Below are 21,235 nucleotides of genomic sequence, written 5' to 3'. Positions count from 1 at the left end.
AAAAAAACTAGAAGCTGTCTAAAAGCTAGAGCTTATCTAACTCAAACGCCTTTTCAATAGGACCACAACTTGCTGCTCGAGCTATCTCTTAGAGTCCTTCAACATCTCTTTTTAAATTTTCAGTATCTCACTCGATTTAAATGAAATCTGAACAATTTTCTATTACGGGTGAACCAGTGGTTAACCTTGATGCTGGAAAGTAACAGTTTAATTTGGGTGAGTAGCAAATGCTGATTAATTTTTTTGGAACCGTCAAAGGAGAGAACAACTCTTGCCTTTTTTTTTTTCTTGGTAGGGCCAATTTTTTTTTACCAGAAAATAAATGACTACAACTTTTGCAGAGAGGTTCGTTCTTTCTAGCTTCCAGAAAGCTTCCCTCAAACTTTACGTACAAATAACCTGGGGATGTTGTTAAACGCAATTCCACCAGACAGGTCTGAGAGGGTCCCGAGAGAGCAATTCTGATAGCCTTCAGGTGATACTGCCGGTCGGAACACCATGCTTTGCTTAGCAGAGGTATAAACTCTCAACCATCTTAGGTCACCTAATTCTCCTTAACGCTAAAGATTTGATCCAAGTGTGCTTGTTATTTTGTAACGAAAGAAAGTTTCCACAGAACGTCAGGCCTGTTAATTTCCCTCGTTTTCCAATGGGAAAAAAACGCAGTTCAGGATCGCAGCTCCACCTTCCATCCTAGGTTGTCCTAAGACGACTTAGGGGACCAAGGTAGGCGTGTATGAACCCAGGCCAGGTCTCTGCGGCGGCTCCCGGCCAGCAGAAAAACCCAGCGCCGGGTACCGCAGAGAGGCCCCACCACCCTCGGCCACGGACGCAGGCCCTTTCCAGGAACGCGCGGGCCCGCCCCCCGCACGCGGCCGCCCATTGGCCCGACGGCGCCGGGCGTGACGTCAGGCCCCGCCCCGCCACTTCTCCGGCCCCGCCCCGCGGAGTGGCCTGGCGGTTTGGTCTGGAGCAGCTGAAACCGGTTTGAGCAGAGCCGCTTCCTGCCGCTCGGCGCCGCGGTTGGCCGCCTGGGGGAGCGCTGGCGAGGCGCGGACGGCGGGCGCCCGGCACCTCGGCTCGCGGCACTGGCTCTCGGGTGCGGCGTCGGTGGCGGCGCGGACCGCGGACCCGGCAGGTGAGGCGGGAGGCCGGGGGGCCGGGCGCGCGGTGCGGGGGCTGTGGCGGCCGCTCACGTGGCGGCCGAGTTGTCAGGGCGACCCGGCTGGGGGACGCGGGCGGGGCGGGAGGCGAGGCATGGGCAGGGTCCCCCAGCCCGGGCGGGATCTGCCCGTCGGGGAAACAGCGGCCTGGACGTTCGCCCCGGTAAGTCGGTGGGTGACACATGTTTATTGTATTTATCCTTTGCTGCCGCGATTCCGCTGGGCTGCTGGTGCTTCGTTCCCCTCCGAAAATTTTGCAGCGTTTTCGATATACGAGAATGCATAAACCGTAGGACCACCATGAGTATTCAAAGAAACGAGTCTTACTCACCACCAGTCTCTGGCTTTATCCATAAGTAATTCATAGTATTTTGACAACTGCTTATTTTCTGAAATTGCCTAACCAAGTAGTCTAGGGTGTGCTTGTATAATTCAGTTATTCCAAGAAACCAAAGCGCCTAAGTCTCTTAGGAAAAGGTTCCAGGAACAGTCATCAGTGCCCTTGATACAATTTTAAGACAGTTTCCCCTTCTTATAAAGCTCTGCTTTTTCCAAAGCTCTTCAAATTGCCTTGATGACTTCTGGGAGAAAGCCTTCATCAGTTAGGTGCTTCATCGGCCCCCTCTTATCCCACTGCCCGGTTATAAAGGAAATTAGGCGTGAATTCAGCCACGAATTGTAGAGAAATCTTTCACCATTGAGGCAGCTGCCTGGTCTGTAACACATAGAGGAACTGATAGAACGAAGCAGGATGTTTGGACTTGATGTTTTCTTCATATTCTTCTTTAGCCCTTCCTATTTCTGCCCAGTTCCTATCCACTACTCCCCCCCCACCCCTTATGTATCTTGCTACGTTTCTGACAGTTGTGACTTAGCTAAGAAATAAATACAAACTATCAGTCCTTTTTCCAACTCCTAACATTCTGGGTACAAATAACACAAGATAAAACAAACAGGTAAAACTACACGGTGGTTCAGTGGTTCTCAACTTCACTAGGGAGAACCAATATTCTAGACAAAATAAGATTAGGAAAGTTGGACTCCAATAATGACCACAAAGGAAATCTCAGTGGCAGAGTGAGTAAAATTTGATATGTACAAAAAGTAAGTTGATGAATCAAATCTTTGTGTATAACTTAACCAGGAAAAATAAATGAAATGCATATGAAAATAATATCAAGATGAAATGGAAAAAATTTGGAATAGTTTTATGGCATTGTTTAGAAGGTGATTAAAGAATTAACCGGCTTAATGAAATCTCCAGAACTGCTTTCTTAATAAAAATCCATTCATGTCTGTGTACATTTGATTAAAATACTGGCTCAAAATATACTGGGGTCTGAATAGTGGGGTCATAATGATCCTCCAACAGGATGAGCAGGAATTAACTCAGGAAAATACAGGCATTTCATATAGTCAGTTAGTCAGTTAGGCTGTTGGAGCCTAGGAAAGAGCAAGGAGAATTGGAAACAGCTTTTTTCTTTGAAAAAGTATTTGAAGGAAAACAGTGAAATTTTTTTGGCTAGGAAAAAAACACATTTTAGCTGAAAATATCTGTGACTTCAGTTTAGCTCTAAAGTAAATGTTCCTGTACCTTTGTTTGCTTAAATCTCCCTTTTGTTCCCCAAGCTGGCAAACCAGTAAAGGAATGTGTTGGGATAGTTTATTTGACAAAAAGAATAGAGTAAAACTTATTTCAGGTAGTGTGAACTCTGAAATATTTTTTTAAATGTAAATTACAATGTCATTTTGCAAATTACGTGAGTCCTTAAAAAAGTTAAAGTAGTGTAAAATGCTACTCAAAGTCCCCGATGAGAATGCTGTTCAATGCTTATCTTCAAAAAGCACAAAGTGGAGGTTATGTTTAAAAACCAGACCGAACCAAAAACCTGTCTCAGAAAGTCTGTATGTGAGGTTATAGGTAAATTGGTTAAATTACATATGCAGTCAGCTCATGTATGTAAAAATGACTAGCATTTTTCATCTTATTCTTGTTGTATGTATATCTAGAAGACCTCCCCTGTCCAAGTTGAGATTTTCTTTGCTTGTTTGGAAGAAGAGGAAGTGTTGGTTGTATAAATTTTTCATTCCACAACAGAACAGTATTTTACTTTGGTGGTAGCAGGGTGCCAAAATTGTACGCTTCAATTCTGCACCAGAATTTTGGCCCCTGTCCATGATCAAGTAAACTGTTGTAGGAGCAGCTCTGCAGGCTCTTATTTGGTACGGTATTAAATATGGGCAATGGGGGGAATGGAAATTAACCAGATTATATGACTTAAGGCAATCCAAGTTGGAGGTGATGCTTTGTTGACACCTGGGGAGGTTGGGGGGGTAATTTTGTGCTTGTGTATGTAGCTATGGTGTAGTAAATACTGGATACTGCAGCTGGTTCCAGTCAAGTTACTATAGCCACTTTTACAAGCAACCTTAAGAATGAGAAGCTCAATTTTAATCAGTTGATTTCCTTTTCATTAAATTTACATGTTTCACATTTAACGCAGTAGAACTTTAGAGATAATTTTGTACTAGGTGTTGATTTTAATACATAGGAATAATTACATCTGATTTCCCTAAAATTGGTTAAAATAGTTACTTAAAATTGATCAACAAATAACTGAACACCAACTTTTAATTATGTAGATGAGATTGTTCTTAGTAACTGTGGCAGTAAACACTGGGTGAAAGTACAGGTTATATGTTGAGATGGTGGTTGGTTATTCAGCAATTTGCTGGATGATGGGGCTTTTTGCTATGTCTCAAAATTAATTCAGTAACTTAAAAAGCCAAGCTTTTTTGCTAGCCTTAAGGTTTCTTCTTGATATGATTGATATAGATAAATTAAATGTAAGATTGCAGTGCTTCAATGAATCATTTTATTTATTAGGAAAGGAAATAGTCTTATTATCTTAGGGTTATACTCAGATTCATATCAGATGTCATATTAAAAGAACTATTAAGATATTTGGGTTATATAGGTAAAAGGTGAGGTAACAATCTAGAACTAATTTTAGATTTGGAACATTCTTTGGCCATGCTACAACTGGATGTATATGCTTTAAATAGATCATGTTCACTCTTAGACACAGAAAGTAGATTAAGGTATCAAGGACAGGTGTTTTTTCCTCCAGTGTGGAATCTTGGGTTTTCTAACTGAAATGGTAGAGTCGCCAGATACGGAATTCTTTAGCCAAGTGACATGAAACCACATTGACTGGTGGTCTTGCTTAGTATATATACTGTATTTACATTTTGTAATTGATGTAGATGGGATGATGCATAGTTTATAGCTAACATTAGCTATAAACTATGATCTTCATTGCAGCCCCCCTGTGGTTAGATATTAGAGATTCCTCATCCTCAGCCCTCTTGATATTTGGAGCTGGACAATTATTTGTGGAGAGCTGTTCTGTGCACTGTATGGTGTTGAGCAGCACTCCTGGCTTCTACCCACTAGATGCCAGGAGCATCAGCCACAGTTGTGGCAACCAAAAATGTCTCCTGACATTGCCAAATATCCTTTAGAGGACAAAATTGCCTCCAGTGGCAACTGCTGCTATCGATCTATCTGCCTTGACTTGGAAGCGTGGTTACTTGTGGGTTTTGGTGTTCATTAAATGACCATTGCAGAGTTGTACATGTGTTCACAGGGAGGGGAACATAGCGAAAATGGAAGAAAGAATAGCAAGGAAAGGTACTTGAGGATTTTTTTTTGAATAAAATAATGTGTAAATGAAGATAAGCAATTTCAGTTGGTAAATTAAAGGAAATGATGTAAAGACATCATTGGAATTATTTTAGGAACATTGATGGATTGGGGGTACAAAAGTTTTTTTGGAGGTGTTGGAGAAGTTATGTACAATATGATGTGGCCTTGTGTGGAGTACGTGTTCTTTCTATATTTAAATTCTACAAACTGCATGAGAATTGATGTACATTAAAATTTTTTAAAAATTTCCTATCTTGGGACTTCCCTGGTGGTCCAGTGGTTAGGACTCTGTGCTTCCACTGTAGGGGGCATGGGGTTCCATCCCTGGTTGGAGAACTAAGTTCCTGCGTGCCACAGCCAAAAATAAATAAATAAAAATTTAAAAAAATTTTAAATTTCCTATCTTTTCTTAAGTACTTAAATTAAGGGACAGTAAGGTGAATAGGTTGGTTAGGCTGGGAAAAACAGTGAAGAAATGAAAAGTAAGCTGGAGAGAAAATGTGGATAAGGAATAAAGGACATCAAAGACTTAGGGATTTAGATTTCTATAAGTAATGGAAGTGATTCCAAGCCAGGAATGTGAGGGATATTCTCATTGACATAAAATGTATTGTTGAGAAGCCAAAATATAAGTAGGAGACAGGGTTTTTAATGAAGTTTAAACTTAGAAAGAAAGGCATGTGTGTAAGAGCAATTAAAATCTACAGGGTTTGATAATGTTGGCTTGGCCAAAAAGTTCGTTCGGTTAAGGAATATGTTGTTCAATAAAGTTCTTGGTGAAAATGAAAAATGGCAGACTTCCTGCTGGCACAGTGGTTAAGAATCCGCCTGCCAATGCGGGGGACATGGGTTCGAGCCCTGGTCCAGGAAGATCCCACATGCCGCAGAGCAACTAAGCCTGTGTGCCACAACTACTGAAGCCCGCACGCCTAGAGCCCGTGCTCCGCAACAAGAGAAGCCACCGCAGTGAGAAGCCTGCACACCGCAGTGAAGAGTAGCCCCCGCTCCCAGCAACTAGAGAAAAGCTCACGCGCAGCAATGAAGACCCAATGCAGCCAAAAATGAATATATTAAAAAAAAAAGAAAAATGGCTACTTAAAACCGAACGAACTTTTTGGCCAACCCAATAGATTGCAGAGTTGAGACTCTAAATTCAAGTCTGCAGAACTACAGTAATGATGGGCCTGTGGTTAATAAAGAGACACTTGAAAAGAGTGATTTGTGACGGGGAAGGGGTTTTTGTTATTGTTTTTTTTAAGCCATTGGTTAGGTCACTTAGAAGCAGGTTCTCAAACTTGTTTCAGAACGTAACTAGTTTGTTTCAGTGGGTGGTACTTAATTAAGTTCTTTGGTTGTTTTCTTGTTATTAAAATTGGAACCTTCTTAATTAAAGTAGAAATGCTCTCTAGAGCCAAGTTTTTTTCTGTCTCTAGTTGTTGGTGTGTGTGTTTCCCTCCACTGTAAACATGAGCCTGGTCAGGAAAGATAGGTTGAGTTCAGAACAGCCGCTTATTAGAGGAGAAGGTATATGACAAGATAATCTTGAATTCTTAAAAAAAGTTTGGACACACTTGTTTTGCAGATTTTTCTGGTCCATACATTCTTACAGAATAGGTTTGTAACACTAGGTCCTAAAACTTGCTAGGTACTTCCTAAATAATTCAGTCTCTTTATATAAGGTCTCTGAAATCTTTTGCTCACAGCTGAGATTCATTTTTGTTTTTGTGTTTTTTAACTTGTTTCTTGGTGGTAGCTATCTAGAGCTGATATTCATGTACTATAAATGACATCTTTTTCTTTCTAGCACGACATCCTAAAATAAATCCATCAGAATGACACCTTCTCAAGTTACCTTTGAAATAAGAGGAGCTCTTTTACCAGGTATTGTAAAACTTTACTTTTAAACATTTAAAAAAAATAAATAAATGAGCGTTTTTCTTATCTGGATTATCTTAAATATAGAGTTGTTACTAGAGTGAGCCTAATTATTAGATGAAAGTATCTTTAGGACATGCCTGATAACAGGAATGTGCTCGGAGCATAACAAATTCAAGAAAAAAAAGCTTCCCAAACAGTAAATGTCTTAGTCTCATGTTTTCCAGGAAAGCTGTGAATTTTGCACAGGACAGATAATTGAACTGTGATTTTTTTTTTTTTTTTTTTTTTTTGGCTGTACTGTGCAGCTTGTGGTACCTTAGTTCCCCGACTAGGGACTGAACCTGGGCCCTCGTCAGTAAGAGCGTGCAGTCCTAACCACTGGACCGCCAGGGAATTCTCTGAGCTATGATTTTTAAGTCATGAAAATGAAGGAAGTTTTTCTAGTGTTGAGAAGTTGGTGAAATATTTGGCGAAGGTAAATTTGTTCCTTACTTGTACATCTTTTTTTTTAAGCTTTATTGTATTTTCTGCTGTCTACTGAAGCAGTGTGAAATAATTTTAGTGTAAGGTAGCATGTCAAAACAGTATCACACCTTGCTACTTCCCTGGTGGTCCAGTGGTTAAGACTCCTCCCTTCTGCTGCAGGGGACACGGGTTCGATCCCTGGTTGGGGAACGAAGATCCCACATGCCGCACAGTGTGGCCCAAAAAACAAAAAAAACAAAAAACAAACAGTATCACACCTGGGTTAAAAAATTCCTTGTTTAACACACTCTGGCTATGCTGGCCAGTTGCTCAAATCTTTTGCATTCCTTTCCTCCTTTAGGGGTTTCTCAAATTGTTTCCTTTGTTTAGATCTGTGCCCCCACCCGCCACCCCCCTAACTCTCCTTATCCCAACTTCCCGTATTCAACTAGGTTAAGGTCCCTGTGAAATTCAAGGTTCTTTTTTGTAGTACCTCTTATGAGTTTTATGGAGTTATTTGAGTAATTTTTCTTGTGGACAGATTGTAAGCTCTATGAAAAAAAATGTGACTTTATCTTATTCGTGCTGAATTCCTGTACCTAGCACAGTGTCTGGCTCAGAGCAGGGGTAAGTATGTGTTCGAACAATGAATGAATGATTCATTCTGTATGTCAAGCATCTTTGATACAGCATCCATCACAGCACCTGACGGTGTGTGTTTGTCCAAGTTCAGATTCTTAGCCAAGATGATTTTGTACAGCTCCACCTCTGGGCAAGATTCTGCAGATTGAAGATTGCTAGTCAGTTGATGGGGTTGCTCCCTTGGGTCTAGTACTCACCTCTTGTCCTGTGTGTAACCTCTTCTGTGGAGAGAAGACTGCAGACCTATATCATACTTTTGTGCATAGGCAGTTTAAGCTAGAAGGAGCTGGCCACATCAGGCAAATGTGGTGACCACAGAATTAGCCACAGAAGGGTCAGCTTGACAAGGTGGAACTCCTTCTCAAGGACTAGTGGCAGATGTGAATGTAGGTGAATCTGTAGGTGGGAAGGAAAGGAGGTAGAGGGACAGGGAGGGGTTGTTGGGGTGGATTCTCACCTCCCCTCCAGATCTCATGTCACCTTGATTTCCTCCCCAAAGCAAGGAGGAAGTGTTCTCTGCTGAAAGTGGAGAGACTGCAGAGAGAAGTGAAGTAAGAGGGAACAAGTAAAAAGAATATGTGGGGGTGCTGTTTGCAGATTCCTTTAGTTAGCATTCAGGTCTTTATAATCTTTTATAAATAAAATCCAATTAAAGAAAGAGGTCTGTTCTGGTAAAAAGTTTCCCTTTTTTTCTCATAGAAGCCATATTCAAAGGCAATCAGCAGAAAGAGACATTGCAGGAGGGAATTGGTAAAATGCAGGAGCACTTATATAGAAGGAAAGTAACCACAGATTGTCCAAGTTTCACTTTTTCCATGTGGGATACATGTTCTTTGCAGAGCAGAGAATAGCTGCTATTTTGAATGGGGATAAGAAATAACTGACTCCATGAGAAAGGTTAATGAGAATCTCCTTTACAAAGGAAGCGCAACCGGCCTGAATCAGTGATTTGATGGTAATCTGTACTTTGAGCTACAGTGAGTACAGATGGTAATCTGTACTTTGAGCTGCATATGCTGTGCATATGCAGAGCAACATATATGATCTTGAGAATAAATATTTGTGCTTTGTATTTAGCAATAGTGTTTATCTTTTTTTTTTTTTTTAATCCGAAGAGGTAGTGATAACCTAAGTTAATTGCAAAAAAAAAAATCTGGTTACTTTAAAGGATTGGTGAATATTTTAACATGAAATCTTTATACGTAACCACCGTATGCTTTTACAGACATGTGTTTAGAACCCTGAAAACTCCTGAATGACTACCACACTTGGGATTTTAGTTAAGTTTTAGACAGTCCAAACATATAAAATGCCATGCAGGTGGCTAAAGCCAATTAGAACTCTAGTCTTACTATAGTAGTGCCCAGAGCTTGGAAACCAAGCTACTCTCAAGAGTGTGGAGGAGTTTGTCCTGAAGTTTGTTCATTTGGGCTCAGTTCCTTGTTTTTTCTTTATGGATTTTAGTTATAGTAATTCAGAATGTGTTGATATGTAAGTTAAAGATATCTGCATACTTATATTCAAGAAGATGTAGACTTTTGCTAAATATATGGAAATTAGCAAACATAGGTGATGGCTATATGTTGGTTTGTGTGTTGATGACAAGTGTTCAGATGAAGTGTGATAGTCTTTATTTTAGTAAGGAATACGAGATTTTTGGCTAGTTTTTCACTAGTCTTTGTTCTGGGGACTTTTTTTTCTTTGGTTGTTGTTGTTACATTGCTCATGTCCCATTGATAATTTTCTTGATCTTTAGCTTCTTGGTAGCTACTGTTTGAGTTCCTGGAATATATCAGGTACTGGTTCTGTAGGATACTTATATGCTCCTTTAAATTGGAAGCTGCCTTGAAGGCAAGGACTGCCGTTTGATCACCTTGTCTTCTTGGTGCTCATTATTGGCTCAGTAAGTAGTTGAAAAATGAAGAAGAGTCTGTCCCTATACATCCTTCCTTTTCTCTGCCTTTGGTTCTGTAGAGGTGGGTCAGGTTAATAACGCAGGTGCTAGTGTGAGTGGCACATGGGTCCAAACCCGTTTCTCCGCTGAAGCTCTTCCATCTCCACTGCAAGGGACTCTGCATCCCATTAAATTAGTGCAGTTTCCTAAAACTAAAATGAGATGTTCCTACTTAACCCACTATAACTCGTTACGTTTCTTTAGGAGAGGTTTTTGCAATATGTGGAAGCTCTGATGCTTTGGGAAACTGGAATCCTCAAAATGCTGTGGCTCTTCTTCCAGAGAATGAGACAGGTGAAAGGTAAGCATGGACATGTCATAATACTGAATAATTGTGACATTCAGATTATAAACTTGGGGGTTTCTAAGATACCTTGCTATATTTTTCTTTTAATTTTTATCAAACTTATCACATATGTATAAAGAGTGAAATCATTTTACAAAGTTTGCTGTGAATAAACAAGTTCCTCTGTTTCTCGATTTCCACCTTGCAAAAAGTCATTTTCAACTCTTGGCTGTTGGCTGGTTCTTTTGATGCTTAATACCATATTTCTAAACAGGCTTATATTGTTATTTCTTATTTTCAAAAACTTTTTAAGGCATTTTTTGGCTTCTCAGTACTATTCTTGATAAAAGATCTAATTTTTGCTTTAGCCTATGAAATAATTTTCTTGAGACATATATTCTTTTAAAAGTAGCAGAGAGTGGAACACATCCTTAGAAATTTTAGCTAATGTAATGAAATGAGTTTACTACTGACATTAAATGCAGCACTAAACTTAGCATGGGTGTGTTGGTGCATTGGAGTGGGGAAAGGAGGATCTGGGTGCCAGTTTCAGTTCCGCAGTTAGCTGTGATCTTGGGCAGATCTTATACCTCTAAACCTCGGTTCCTTTATTTGCATGGTAAAGGCGTTAGGATAGAATCAGTGTTGTCAACAAAGGTGGTCCTTCTCTGTGTGGGTATTTTGAAGTGTTATGGATTGTCAAGATGTATGTGTGGGGGTAAAGGAAAGATGAGGAGATTCTAAATAGTATACAAGTACATGCAGTGCCCCCAGGGAGAAACATCAGATTAGATGATTATTAAGCAGCGCTACTAAAAATGTGGCCTGTGGACTCAGTGCTAGACAAAAAACATTTTTTTTATCAGTGCACGATGTGAGAAATAGAAAAATTGAGAGCAAGCATTTAGAAATGTTTATGGCAGTTTGACATTGCTGGGATACCCATGCATGTCATGGACTTACCTCATTGAACTGGGTACATCATAGACCAGAAGTATTGGTCACGGGACAAGTAGGGTAACACAAAGAAGTAAACAGAAACTGGTCCTTCACAGCAGACAGTTTGAGGAGCACTGATGGCAAAGCAGAGGGAAATAACAAGGAAAGTAAAACAATACCATAATGTAAACTCAGGAAAAGAAAACAAAAAACATACATAGAACACCTGTTTCTCTATTTGTCATTAGTGTGACACATTTTCTCAGCCAATTCTCTTCTGTTTTTATAAGTTAAGTTCTGTTGACAAATGATATTGGGATCACAGGAAAACGAGATGTTTATTCTCTTCTAGTGGCTATTTTTTCCTTGATTTGTGGATTAGTCACTCCCGTCTGAAGTGAAACCTCATATCTTTCTAAACTTGTTTACCTCTGCTCTGAACTCTTGAGCTGCCCTGTTACCTGTCTTAAGTCCATTCTAGCCAACCTGGTCAAAGTGATGTGAACAGAATGAGAACAGTTAACTTCTTAATTTTAAGGAAGCAGCCATTTTGACATTGCTGTACAATGAAGTATAATTGATTCATATATGGCAGATAAACAGTGCTTCACAAAGAGAAAGGAAGTAGATGACACAGGTGATATAAGTAGTTGATACAAGATGATACAAAAGGTAAACAAATCTGTTTGCCTGTAAACAACAGTCTTGTGGGGGTTTTTGGTTGGTTGGTTTGTTTTTGGCAGCGTGCTGGATCTTAGTTCCCGGACCAGGAATTGAACCCTTCCCCCTTCAGTGGAAGCTCAGAGTCCTAACCACTGGACCACCAGGGAATTCCCCAGTCTTGTGTTTTAGAACTGTGTTTCTTTGGGATTTCAGTGTACTCTGCATTTAAGTCCTCTGTTCCTCCTTTTCAGAGTCTCTTAAGTCTCTCTGTACCTACAGGTTTGTGGTGACAAGAGCTCTGTTGGAATTTTTTTCTTACAAACAATTTGAAGGTTGTGGTGTTATTTCCTAATAATGCAGAAAATGTGGGTCACTCATGATTTTATTTGCCCTCCTTGGAGATTTTATGGTATTTTTGTGGGGAGGATATGAGGGCAATTCAAAATCAGACAGGTGCACTAAACCTTCTCACTGCCCCTCTTTCCTGGTTTTTCTTGAGTTTCATCAGGTTACGTTCATTCTTGACATCACTGAACAGTTCTGGTTCATTTTTTTTTTTAAGTAATTTTATTTATTTATTCATTCATTCATTCATGGCTGCATTGGGTATTTGTTGCTGCACTCGGGCTTTCTCTCTAGTTGCGCTGAGCCGGGGCTACTCTTTGTTGTGGTGCGGTGGCTTCTCTTGTTGTGGAGCGTGGGCTCTAGGCCCGTGGGCTCAGCACTTGTGGCTTGTGGGCTCTAGAGCGCAGGCTCAGTAATTGTGGCGCACAGGCTTAGTTGCTCCGCGGCACGTGGGATCTTCCCGGACCAGGGATCGAACCCGCGTCCCCTGCATTGGCAGGCGGATTCTTAACCACTGTTCCACCAGGGAAGTCCCTCTGGTTCATTTATAACTTTGCTATGTTTGCTTAGGGAAGTAAAGTAAAAAGACTCATTTTATTGTTCTCACCATCTTATCTTTTCGTTTGGTGGTTCTGAACCAGGGGAGCACATTGGAATCACTTTAAAAAATGATTTAAAAAGCACTTTAACTGGTTTAAAGCACTTTAAAAAAGGGGGCTTTTAAAAAAATGCCTAGACGCTGCTCCTGTAAGATTGATAAATAGTGCACGAGAGAGGGGCCCCAGCACATTTTTAAAGCTTCCCACTAATTCTGCTGTGCACATCTGGGGCTAGTTTCACATACTCTGGCTGGTTTTATGGGTGAAATAATACTGGAAATTTGCCTTTTTTTTTTTTTGGTAGCAGAGATGGGAAATAAATTTCATCTCAGAGTTGGTAGAATCTGCCTGGAACCCTGTGTTGAAAAGGATTCTGAGGCTTATCAGGGAGAAGTAGTCAGGGCACATGTCCGAGCATTTAGGCTGTCCTTGTTGTGCAGCAGTGTTTCTCAACCAATCACATATGTCCAGTTTATCAAACTCCACGAGACCAAGCTGCACCCCAGATCTGTGAAACCAGAGTTTCCCAGGGTGGAGCCAGGGCATATGTATTTTATTATTACCAGGTTAATCTGATTGTTGAAGCTAGGACCAGGGGTGACAGCTGGTTGTGGATATTTTGTTAGAAATCAGAATTGAGTCAGAGTGAGGATAACGCCCTAAGTCTGTCTTGGCAGAGCCAGGTGGGGAGCAGTGCTAGCCATCTGGTATCATGGAAGAATATTTGGAGCTGCCGTTTAGTCACTGAACTATTCATGCTGAATTAATGTTTGGGTAATGGTCTATGACATGGGCTCTTAAACTTGTGTTCATCATCAGAGTCACCTGGACGCTTGTTAAATTACAGAGTGCTTGGGCCCTCCCCCAGAGTTTCTAATTCAGTAGGTCTAGATGTGGCCTGAGATTTTTTTTTTTTTTAATTTATTTTTGGCTGTATTAGGTTTTCGTTGCTGCATGCAGGCTTTCTTTAGTTGCGTCAAGCGGGAGCTACTCTTCGTTGCGGTGCGCAGGCTTCTTATTGCGGTGGCTTCTCTTGTTGTGGAGCACGGGCTCTAGGCGCGTGGGTTTCAGTAGTTGTGGCATGCAGTCTCAGTAGTTGTGGCATGTGGGCTGTAGAGCGCAGGCTCAGTAGTTGTGGCACATGGACTTAGTTGTTTCGCGGCATGTGGGATCTTCCCGGACCAGGGCTCGAACCCGTGTCCCCTGCATTAGTAGGCAGATTCTTAACCCCTGCGCAACCAGGGAAGCCCTGGCCTGAGATTTTGCATTTCTAACAAGCTCCCAGTTGATACTGATGGTCCTGGGACCACACTTTGAATATCATTGGCCTATGATTTGAAGCTAAAAATCAGTTATAATCATGAATTGTAGTGAATTCTTTCACTGTTGAGTCCAAGCTTTAGAATTAGCATTAGAATATGTAGAATGACATAGTTCAGAGGAAGACATTGAGTAAGATACAAGTACAAGTAAGATGCAGACACTGATTGCTTGGCTAGGGAAATAGCCAGAGGCTGGGCAGGACAGAATAAGGGAGGTTGGGAACAGGCATTTAAGTTAGTGGCCTTGGCCTGAAAGCCTCTTAGCAGCCATGTAACATCCCTAGCTAAGTGGAAAGTTAGAGAAGATTCAGAGGTCTGCACTGCTTGCCTTTTCTGTTTGGAATACTACTTCTCCTGGTTCTTTGTATGGCTCATCATTTACGTCTCAACTCAGACAGTTCTTTCTTGTTGAGGTCTCCCTCCAAAACTTGTTACCTCAGAAAGGTCAGCTAGCCCTTCCTATGTATGCTGTTTGCTTATATATTTGTCTATCCACATAAGCAAGCAATCTCCTTGAAGATGGAGCTCTTTCTGCCTTATTCATCACTGTGTTCCCAGTACCTGGTTCAGATAGGCCTGGAGTAAAATTTTGTGTAGGAATAAATAAATGGTATTGATCACAGACCTTACTTGAGGGGTTTTATGAATTAATGAAGACCTTATGCATTTTAGTTTGATACTGATGCTGCTGCTTTAATTCTTTTTTCTCACAGCATGTTATGGAAAGCAACCATTGTACTTAGTAGAGGAGTATCAGTTCAGTACCGCTACTTCAAAGGGTGCTTTTTAGAACCAAAGGTATGTTTTCTTTATCTAGTTTCCAGTTTCTTTAGAAGACTTCTTTCAAAAGCAACTAACTTAAGTTTGGAAACATTAAAAATAAAATGAGTTTGTTTAGATCAAATAAGGAAAAAAGAACTCTAGATTAATAATATTTTAGTACCAAAAAGAAAGGAAGTAGCCTCTTCAGAGGCAAATAGTGTGTGCAATGGAATTTTTAAAAGACTAATAGTAAGTATGTTCTGCAATATTCTTATCATGAAATTGGTTTTAATGATAAGTGTTCTTGATAGGTGTGCATTTTCTGTAACTTTTGTAAACTAGTTAGTAACCAGTAGTAAGGGTTTTTCTTTTTGTTTCATTTTTTTAATTCGTCTGTGGTATAGATATATTTAGAGGTGTATATAGCCAGCTTTAAGTAACTTTGAAAAAATTATTTCAACGCAGCCATCTCTTAGTGGCTGCATTAACTCCTATCAAAATGAAGTCATTCCTTTTAGATTTTTTTCAGTGATAGTGTTGATAGACCAGGATCTTTCTGAAGGCCTTTGGAATATCAGTTAGATCTAAATCTGCTTGCTCACAATGATTTATTTATTATTTTGGGAACATTTTCATATTTAGAAAAAGAAAGTTGATTCTTTATTTTAAAGATACTTATTTGCTGAAAGGATTCTTTTCTTTCAGATTTTTACCTTTGAGCACACTTTGGGCTGCATGTGAACAAGGGCTTAGGGAGGAGTCTAGGAAGCAAACATGGATTAGATCTTTTTAAAAATTTATTTCCCTTTGGGGTCCTTGAATACTTGTTACATGTTAAAAAAAAAAAATGCAAGCAGCCACTGTTATCTCAGTCTCTTAGCCACCATTATAAAAGAGAGAAAAACTGACAAACCCACTTCAGCTGTCTTTTGCACCTATTACGTTTCTTATTCCAAGAATATATTGTGAATATACTCAGTAATTAAAATTAAATTACATTATAGTTGATCATTATGTTGGCTTATCTTGACAATAGTCTCACTTTAATGACTAAGGAAAAGATCATTTATTTGGCATAGGGGTTGTGCATTGTGGCAAAGTTCTTTAGTATAAAGTGAACATTTGTGCGTAGTTATGTAGATCATAGCACTCATGACTTTGAAAGCTTATTTGAGGATCCTGGTATGTGAAATTAACTAAATTTTACTTAAGGGGGCATTTGGACAAGAAAAATCATAATGAGTCTTTTGGGCGTAGTTTCCTAAAGTAAGACTGTTGTCAACACAGGTCAAATTAAGCCAACCTACAGTATTTTCTCTTTTCATTGAAAATGTAACCAAAAGCAGCAAATCCGTCCAAAATGCCTTTTCCAAAAAATTGGCACGAAGTCTGCTTACCGTAAGAAACAAGTTTTTCCCCTTGTAATACTTGCAAAAGTTTACAGTATGTGTTGGTGAGTGTGTTTCTTTAAGTAGGTGCTCTGTATCGTGTACACATGTACCGTGTGATGCAGGGGCTGCCATGGTAAGTATGTTTTTCATGGAATAGAGTAAATAGCCACATAAAATCCCATGCATATGGCTAGAGGTTTTTTTTTTTTTCCCACACGCCAGCTTAAAGTGACACTTCTTTTCTTTTTAAAGTTGGTGGCGCTTTTTAAATGAATCATAATTTTTAATAGAAGTAATTAGAAACTTTGTCTCAATTGTGCATTGTCAAATGATAGAACTAATGTGCAAGGAATCTTAAATCGTGAAATGATGTAAATTATTGGAGTATATATCTTATGAATATAAAGAATGATTGGAAAGCAAAATAATTATGAAAGCATTGAAAAACTGAAATGGGTAATAAGGTTAATTTTACTGGGTCAAAGTTTTAGGTTATCCAAGCAGTTGTAGAACCTAAGCTAAAAATCTTGTGATCTTGTCACTTGACCTTCAGAATTCAGCTTCCTCATCTATAAAATGAAGGGTTTGAACTATAGATTTCTTACATCCCTTCCATTGCTAAAATTTTTCTATAAATAAAATTTTACCATTCATAGTTTCTCTTCCGTAATTTGTTCTTTCTGTCATATTCCTTTTAGTTTAGAAGTTAAAGAGTCTTGAAGTCCTTTTTCTCTTAATTTCTCACAGCTGTATGTTCTTATACTTTGTAGAATTAGAATAAGTTGTTAATATATTAAATTCTAAAATAATTTTTTACAGGTGACAAATATTATCTTATTTAAACATAACAAACAAAGGTAGTAGATATTCCTGGAATGGAAACATTGCTGTGAGTCTGCAGATAACCCATTAATTTCACATCTTCACCAAAGATAATTTTTGAATTAATGTGTAATTTAAACATTTTTTAATCCATGTTCACCCCTTTTTATTTGTGGCTGGAATTAGGGATTGTTGTCTCATACTGAGATGTTAGCCACTTTTTAATTATATTGTCTTTGAAATTTTCATTCATTTCAGTGAAATAGCTCTTTATTTTTCAGTAACATCTGCTTTTAATTTTTACAGGTGTTAACATTCACTCATAATTAGATTCATTACAAATTCTTTTACCTTGTTCTTAATGTCCCTTGATTTTTATTTAAATCCTTTAACAAAAGAATCAATCATCTGGTAGGCAGACAATTGTTTATTTTCAGAATAGCCCAGGTTGTCATTTTGTACAATGGTTTCTTAATAAAATTCTTCTGGATGCTAAATACCCTCAGCTGTTAACTTTGAATTTGAACCATCTCAGAGATGTATGTCGGCCTAGCCTTCTTTGCTTTACTCACTCCTAAGTGACCGTTTTTCTTCCTAGTCTTGTTAAAAATAGTGATTTTTAACTAACTGGCTCTGGCCTCTGACATAGATTAAAAATTCAGAGCCCCTTTCACATGGGCATTTTTTTTCCATTTTTTTCAAAATCGTAGAAAGGAAACAGTGAAATTTTTAAAGTTTACGCTTAACAGTTTTTATGATATTTGAAAGCAGTGATATTCCACGATAGTGATAGTTTTGCTTGGTGGTCTGTTAAAAACAAAAACCCCAGTCTACCTCTTATATAATCTTGTTTCTTTTTCTCAGTGCTTGATATAGCTGAGTGATGTCAATCAATAACTGTTTAAGAAAGCAGACATTATGACTTTTTTGTGGAAACAGGTTTTTTGTATTTTTGTTAATATGCATGTTTGAGAAACATTCCAGCAATCATCTGATTTAACACATGCTAAAATGTGAAATAACTCTACCAGTCCTGTTAGTGGAGTACTGTCTTGGACTGATATTGTTACTTTTGTCTCCAAAGAGCCATTTTCCGCTTGACTCCAAAGTGCTTAAAATTGTGGCAGTCTTTTACAGAATGGAACTCTTGCTTTTTTCCCTAAGATCTTGAAGAATGACTTACTGCATTTAGCATATTAAAAAGGATTGCATGTTTTGGAATCGTTACTAAGATCTTTAATTTCCCAGTGCTCAGGTGTTAAGGTTTTTTTTGTTTTAAAGAACATTGGTAAGCTAAAATTTAAGATTACCTACTAAAGTTTAATAAAGTAGTCATAACAATTTTGGAAATTCAGTGTGTTTTAAAACTTGGTTCATTTGTCAATATTATAACATTTTGTGTACCAACCATGAATTTGTAGTGTGAACGCCAGTAGACACAATTATAAGCCATCTGTTGAATTGGCCCTTTGGACTGCTCCTCAAGACTCCATTCTGTTCAAGCCTAGTTTGCTTTATGCTATGATTAGTGGGTTTGTTACTAAAACAGTTAGGGGTGGAGTTTTAAAAATTACTACTAAAATATGTTCCCTCTCAAGTGTTTAATCCACAGGGCTATTCTTACATGATTAAGTATAGATACTGTAATCAACACTTTTTGTGGAATTCCCCTGACACCTGAATTAAAACAAAAAGTTAAAACAAAAAGTCTCTCCTTTCTTTTACCCACTTTTAATCCCTGCTGATATTTACTATTATGTTCATTGAATTAAAACAAAAAGTTAAAACAAAAACAAAGTCTCTCCTTTCTTCTACCCACTTTTAATCCCTGCTGATATTTACTATTATGTTCATGGCACCCTTTCAAGTCACATTTGATTAGTAACTTTTATAAGAATATGGATCTACACCACTTTTGTAGCGAAGAGGATTTTTTTTTTTTGAGGGGAGTGCAGGGGACATGGAGGGGTGGAAGAAGGGAATAGATTAGTTATTTCTGGTTGCCCATTATTGCTAAGAAACATTCCTATTTTAATGTATACATTTGCATCTTTTGAGGGTTAGAAAGTTTGATGTGTGAAAACAAATTCAAAAAAGTGACAGCAAAAAGTTGTAAAAAACATCTGGCAGATGCAGGATCAGATGTTTCTTGTTTTTTTAGCGTAATTCACCATATTTTAAGATTAGCACTTTCACATTTACATTTTTAAAAACGTCTACACAGTTTATTATCAATTCACAAGTGAACCCTTATAACAAGGATGTATTCAGCTAGAGAAAATGAGTTCCTGTATTATCCCAGGATTAAGGAATTGAATGTATATCTAATGCAATTTTAGTTTTCAAACTTCAAAAGTTTGCAAGTTTTAAAAATGATTTTAACCTCTGGTTATTTTAAGTGACAGAATTATCTCTTGCCTGATTTGTTACATACTTATTTGTTATCATTTGGCACATTTATTATTAAATAAAATCAATATTGAAATCCTATAAAATGTTATAGAAGAGTATTTAATGCCATCTACAGATGTAATAAAGAGAGAAGCTTATATGTTCCAGACTTAAGAGTATATATATGCCTAGACAAGGGTTTAAAGATATGTGAAAATATTGATAGTGATTATCCCTAAGTAGTGTGATAATGGGTGATTTTTGTTTCTTTTTGCTTCTCTGTATTTTACTAAATTTCTTGAGAAGAAGAAAGAAAAATACCTTGTAAGGATATAGTTTGAAATTTTGCTTTTAAAATATGTATTTAAGGATTGTATTTTGGCACATAAGTTTAATTAGACAAGTTTAGGGTTTTTTGTTTTGTTTTAAATACTTCAAGGAAAATTAGGAAACACTTCATACTTCAGTACTTTAGGAACACACAAGGGAATCCTTGTGGTAGTTCATTCTTGCTTTTAAATTGCTGTAGACATTATCAACAATACATAAAGCTTTATTTTCTTTTTTAGTAAGAGAATTTGATAACAAGACAGTATTAAAATTTTTCACACTGTATGAATTTATAAACTTTAAGGCATTAAGAGTAAAACTGGATGTTCATTCCCCTTTAATCAAACTTGTTCTTCAGATTTACCCATGCATGTGTCCTTTCCTAAAGGAAAGGGCTTCCTGTGTTCCTTAGAAACACTGGTTACTATGATACGAGAATCTGATATTCTTCCTGTTACCTACTTACTAGTTAAATATATGTAATAAAGAACTTTATTATGCCCTCTAGTTTCTTGAGTAACTTGTGATAATTGATCTTGAAGTATTCGTTCTCAGTATTTCTACTATCAGAGAGTTTAGGCTTTTTCCAAACACTTGAGGAGTTACTTCAATCTTCCAGTAATACTTCCTTGACTTCCGACATACCAAACATAAAGTATATTTGCTGTTAACTTTAACTTACGACAGAATATCAGTTAAAGATTAAAACTGAGTATTGTAGGCAGATTTAAGAATGGGTTTAAAATGGTTTTATGTGCCAGTTCATCTTATTTTTGTTTACTGCCTCACCCTCATTTTCTTCCAGCATTTATCATGTTTTTTGACCTGGTACATTCCTGATTTTTCGCATATAATATTGATATTAACAAGGTGAATCTCTTGGTTTCATAATTAGTATAAGACTTAGGCCACAAACATCTAATGGCGTCATGGGTAGAAAATAAGATACAAGAAATTATTGCAGACGTTTAACTTTTAAATTGCAGACTATCGGTGGTCCATGTCAAGTCATAGTTCACAAGTGGGAGACTCATCTACAACCACGATCAATAACCCCTTTAGGTATGGGCATTAACTGCATCTGTTTGAGGCATATGCATAAAGTTACTAATATGCTGCACAATGGCTTAGTGGGATTTAATAAATATTTATTTTAAAGTTTAAGGTCAATGCATTGTCAGTACTACAAGTTTCACTTAGCATATCATGGGTCTTACTTTCAAAACTAAACAGTTCTTAATTGCCTTTCTTCATAAACTTTAGAAATGCTTGCCTAGTTATTTTTAATTTCTTGAATTAGATGGGTTTATTGTGGAATATATATTTACATTTGGAGTATTTACAAAAGTTTATAAAATAGCATTTATTTAACTGAGCATCCATCCGTGGCTTTGATATTACTTGCTCAGAGAACTTAGAACATTTGAGGAAAGAATTAATCCAAAACAATGATTCTTACATTTTTAACTTTGAATAGTAATAGAATAAGTTATTCTATTTGTGTGTGTTTTTTAAACTAGTAAATACTTGAATAAACTTGTATGAATGAATTCAGATTTCTTGGTTGTAGCAGA

General features: G+C 38.0%; 1 protein-coding gene across 4 annotated transcripts in view; it reads left to right on the top strand.

Annotated features, from left to right (window-relative positions):
• The first annotated feature begins 997 nt into the window (after positions 1 to 997).
• The window catches only part of GPCPD1 (glycerophosphocholine phosphodiesterase 1), a 60,232-nt gene continuing 39,994 nt past the window's right edge, over positions 998 to 21,235 (top strand). Inside the window, exons 1-5 of one of the 4 annotated variants that reach the window (XM_059897228.1) lie at positions 998 to 1,138; positions 6,677 to 6,753; positions 10,016 to 10,112; positions 14,679 to 14,763; positions 20,648 to 20,723. In XM_059897228.1, the coding sequence (XP_059753211.1) occupies positions 6,705 to 6,753; positions 10,016 to 10,112; positions 14,679 to 14,763; positions 20,648 to 20,723 (307 nt within the window). In that variant the 5' untranslated portion in view covers positions 998 to 1,138; positions 6,677 to 6,704. Of the gene's footprint in view, positions 1,139 to 1,248; positions 1,327 to 6,676; positions 6,754 to 10,015; positions 10,113 to 14,678; positions 14,764 to 20,647; positions 20,724 to 21,235 lie in introns of those variants that run through there. The other 3 variants (XM_059897229.1, XM_059897230.1, XM_059897231.1) reach the window with 3 other exon arrangements.

Source organism: Balaenoptera ricei, chromosome 15, assembly GCF_028023285.1.
Source record: "Balaenoptera ricei isolate mBalRic1 chromosome 15, mBalRic1.hap2, whole genome shotgun sequence".
NCBI classification, from domain to species: domain Eukaryota; kingdom Metazoa; phylum Chordata; class Mammalia; order Artiodactyla; family Balaenopteridae; genus Balaenoptera; species Balaenoptera ricei.
The sequence above is the reverse complement of the archived record's forward strand: the minus strand, read 5'-3'. Positions and strand labels throughout refer to the sequence as shown.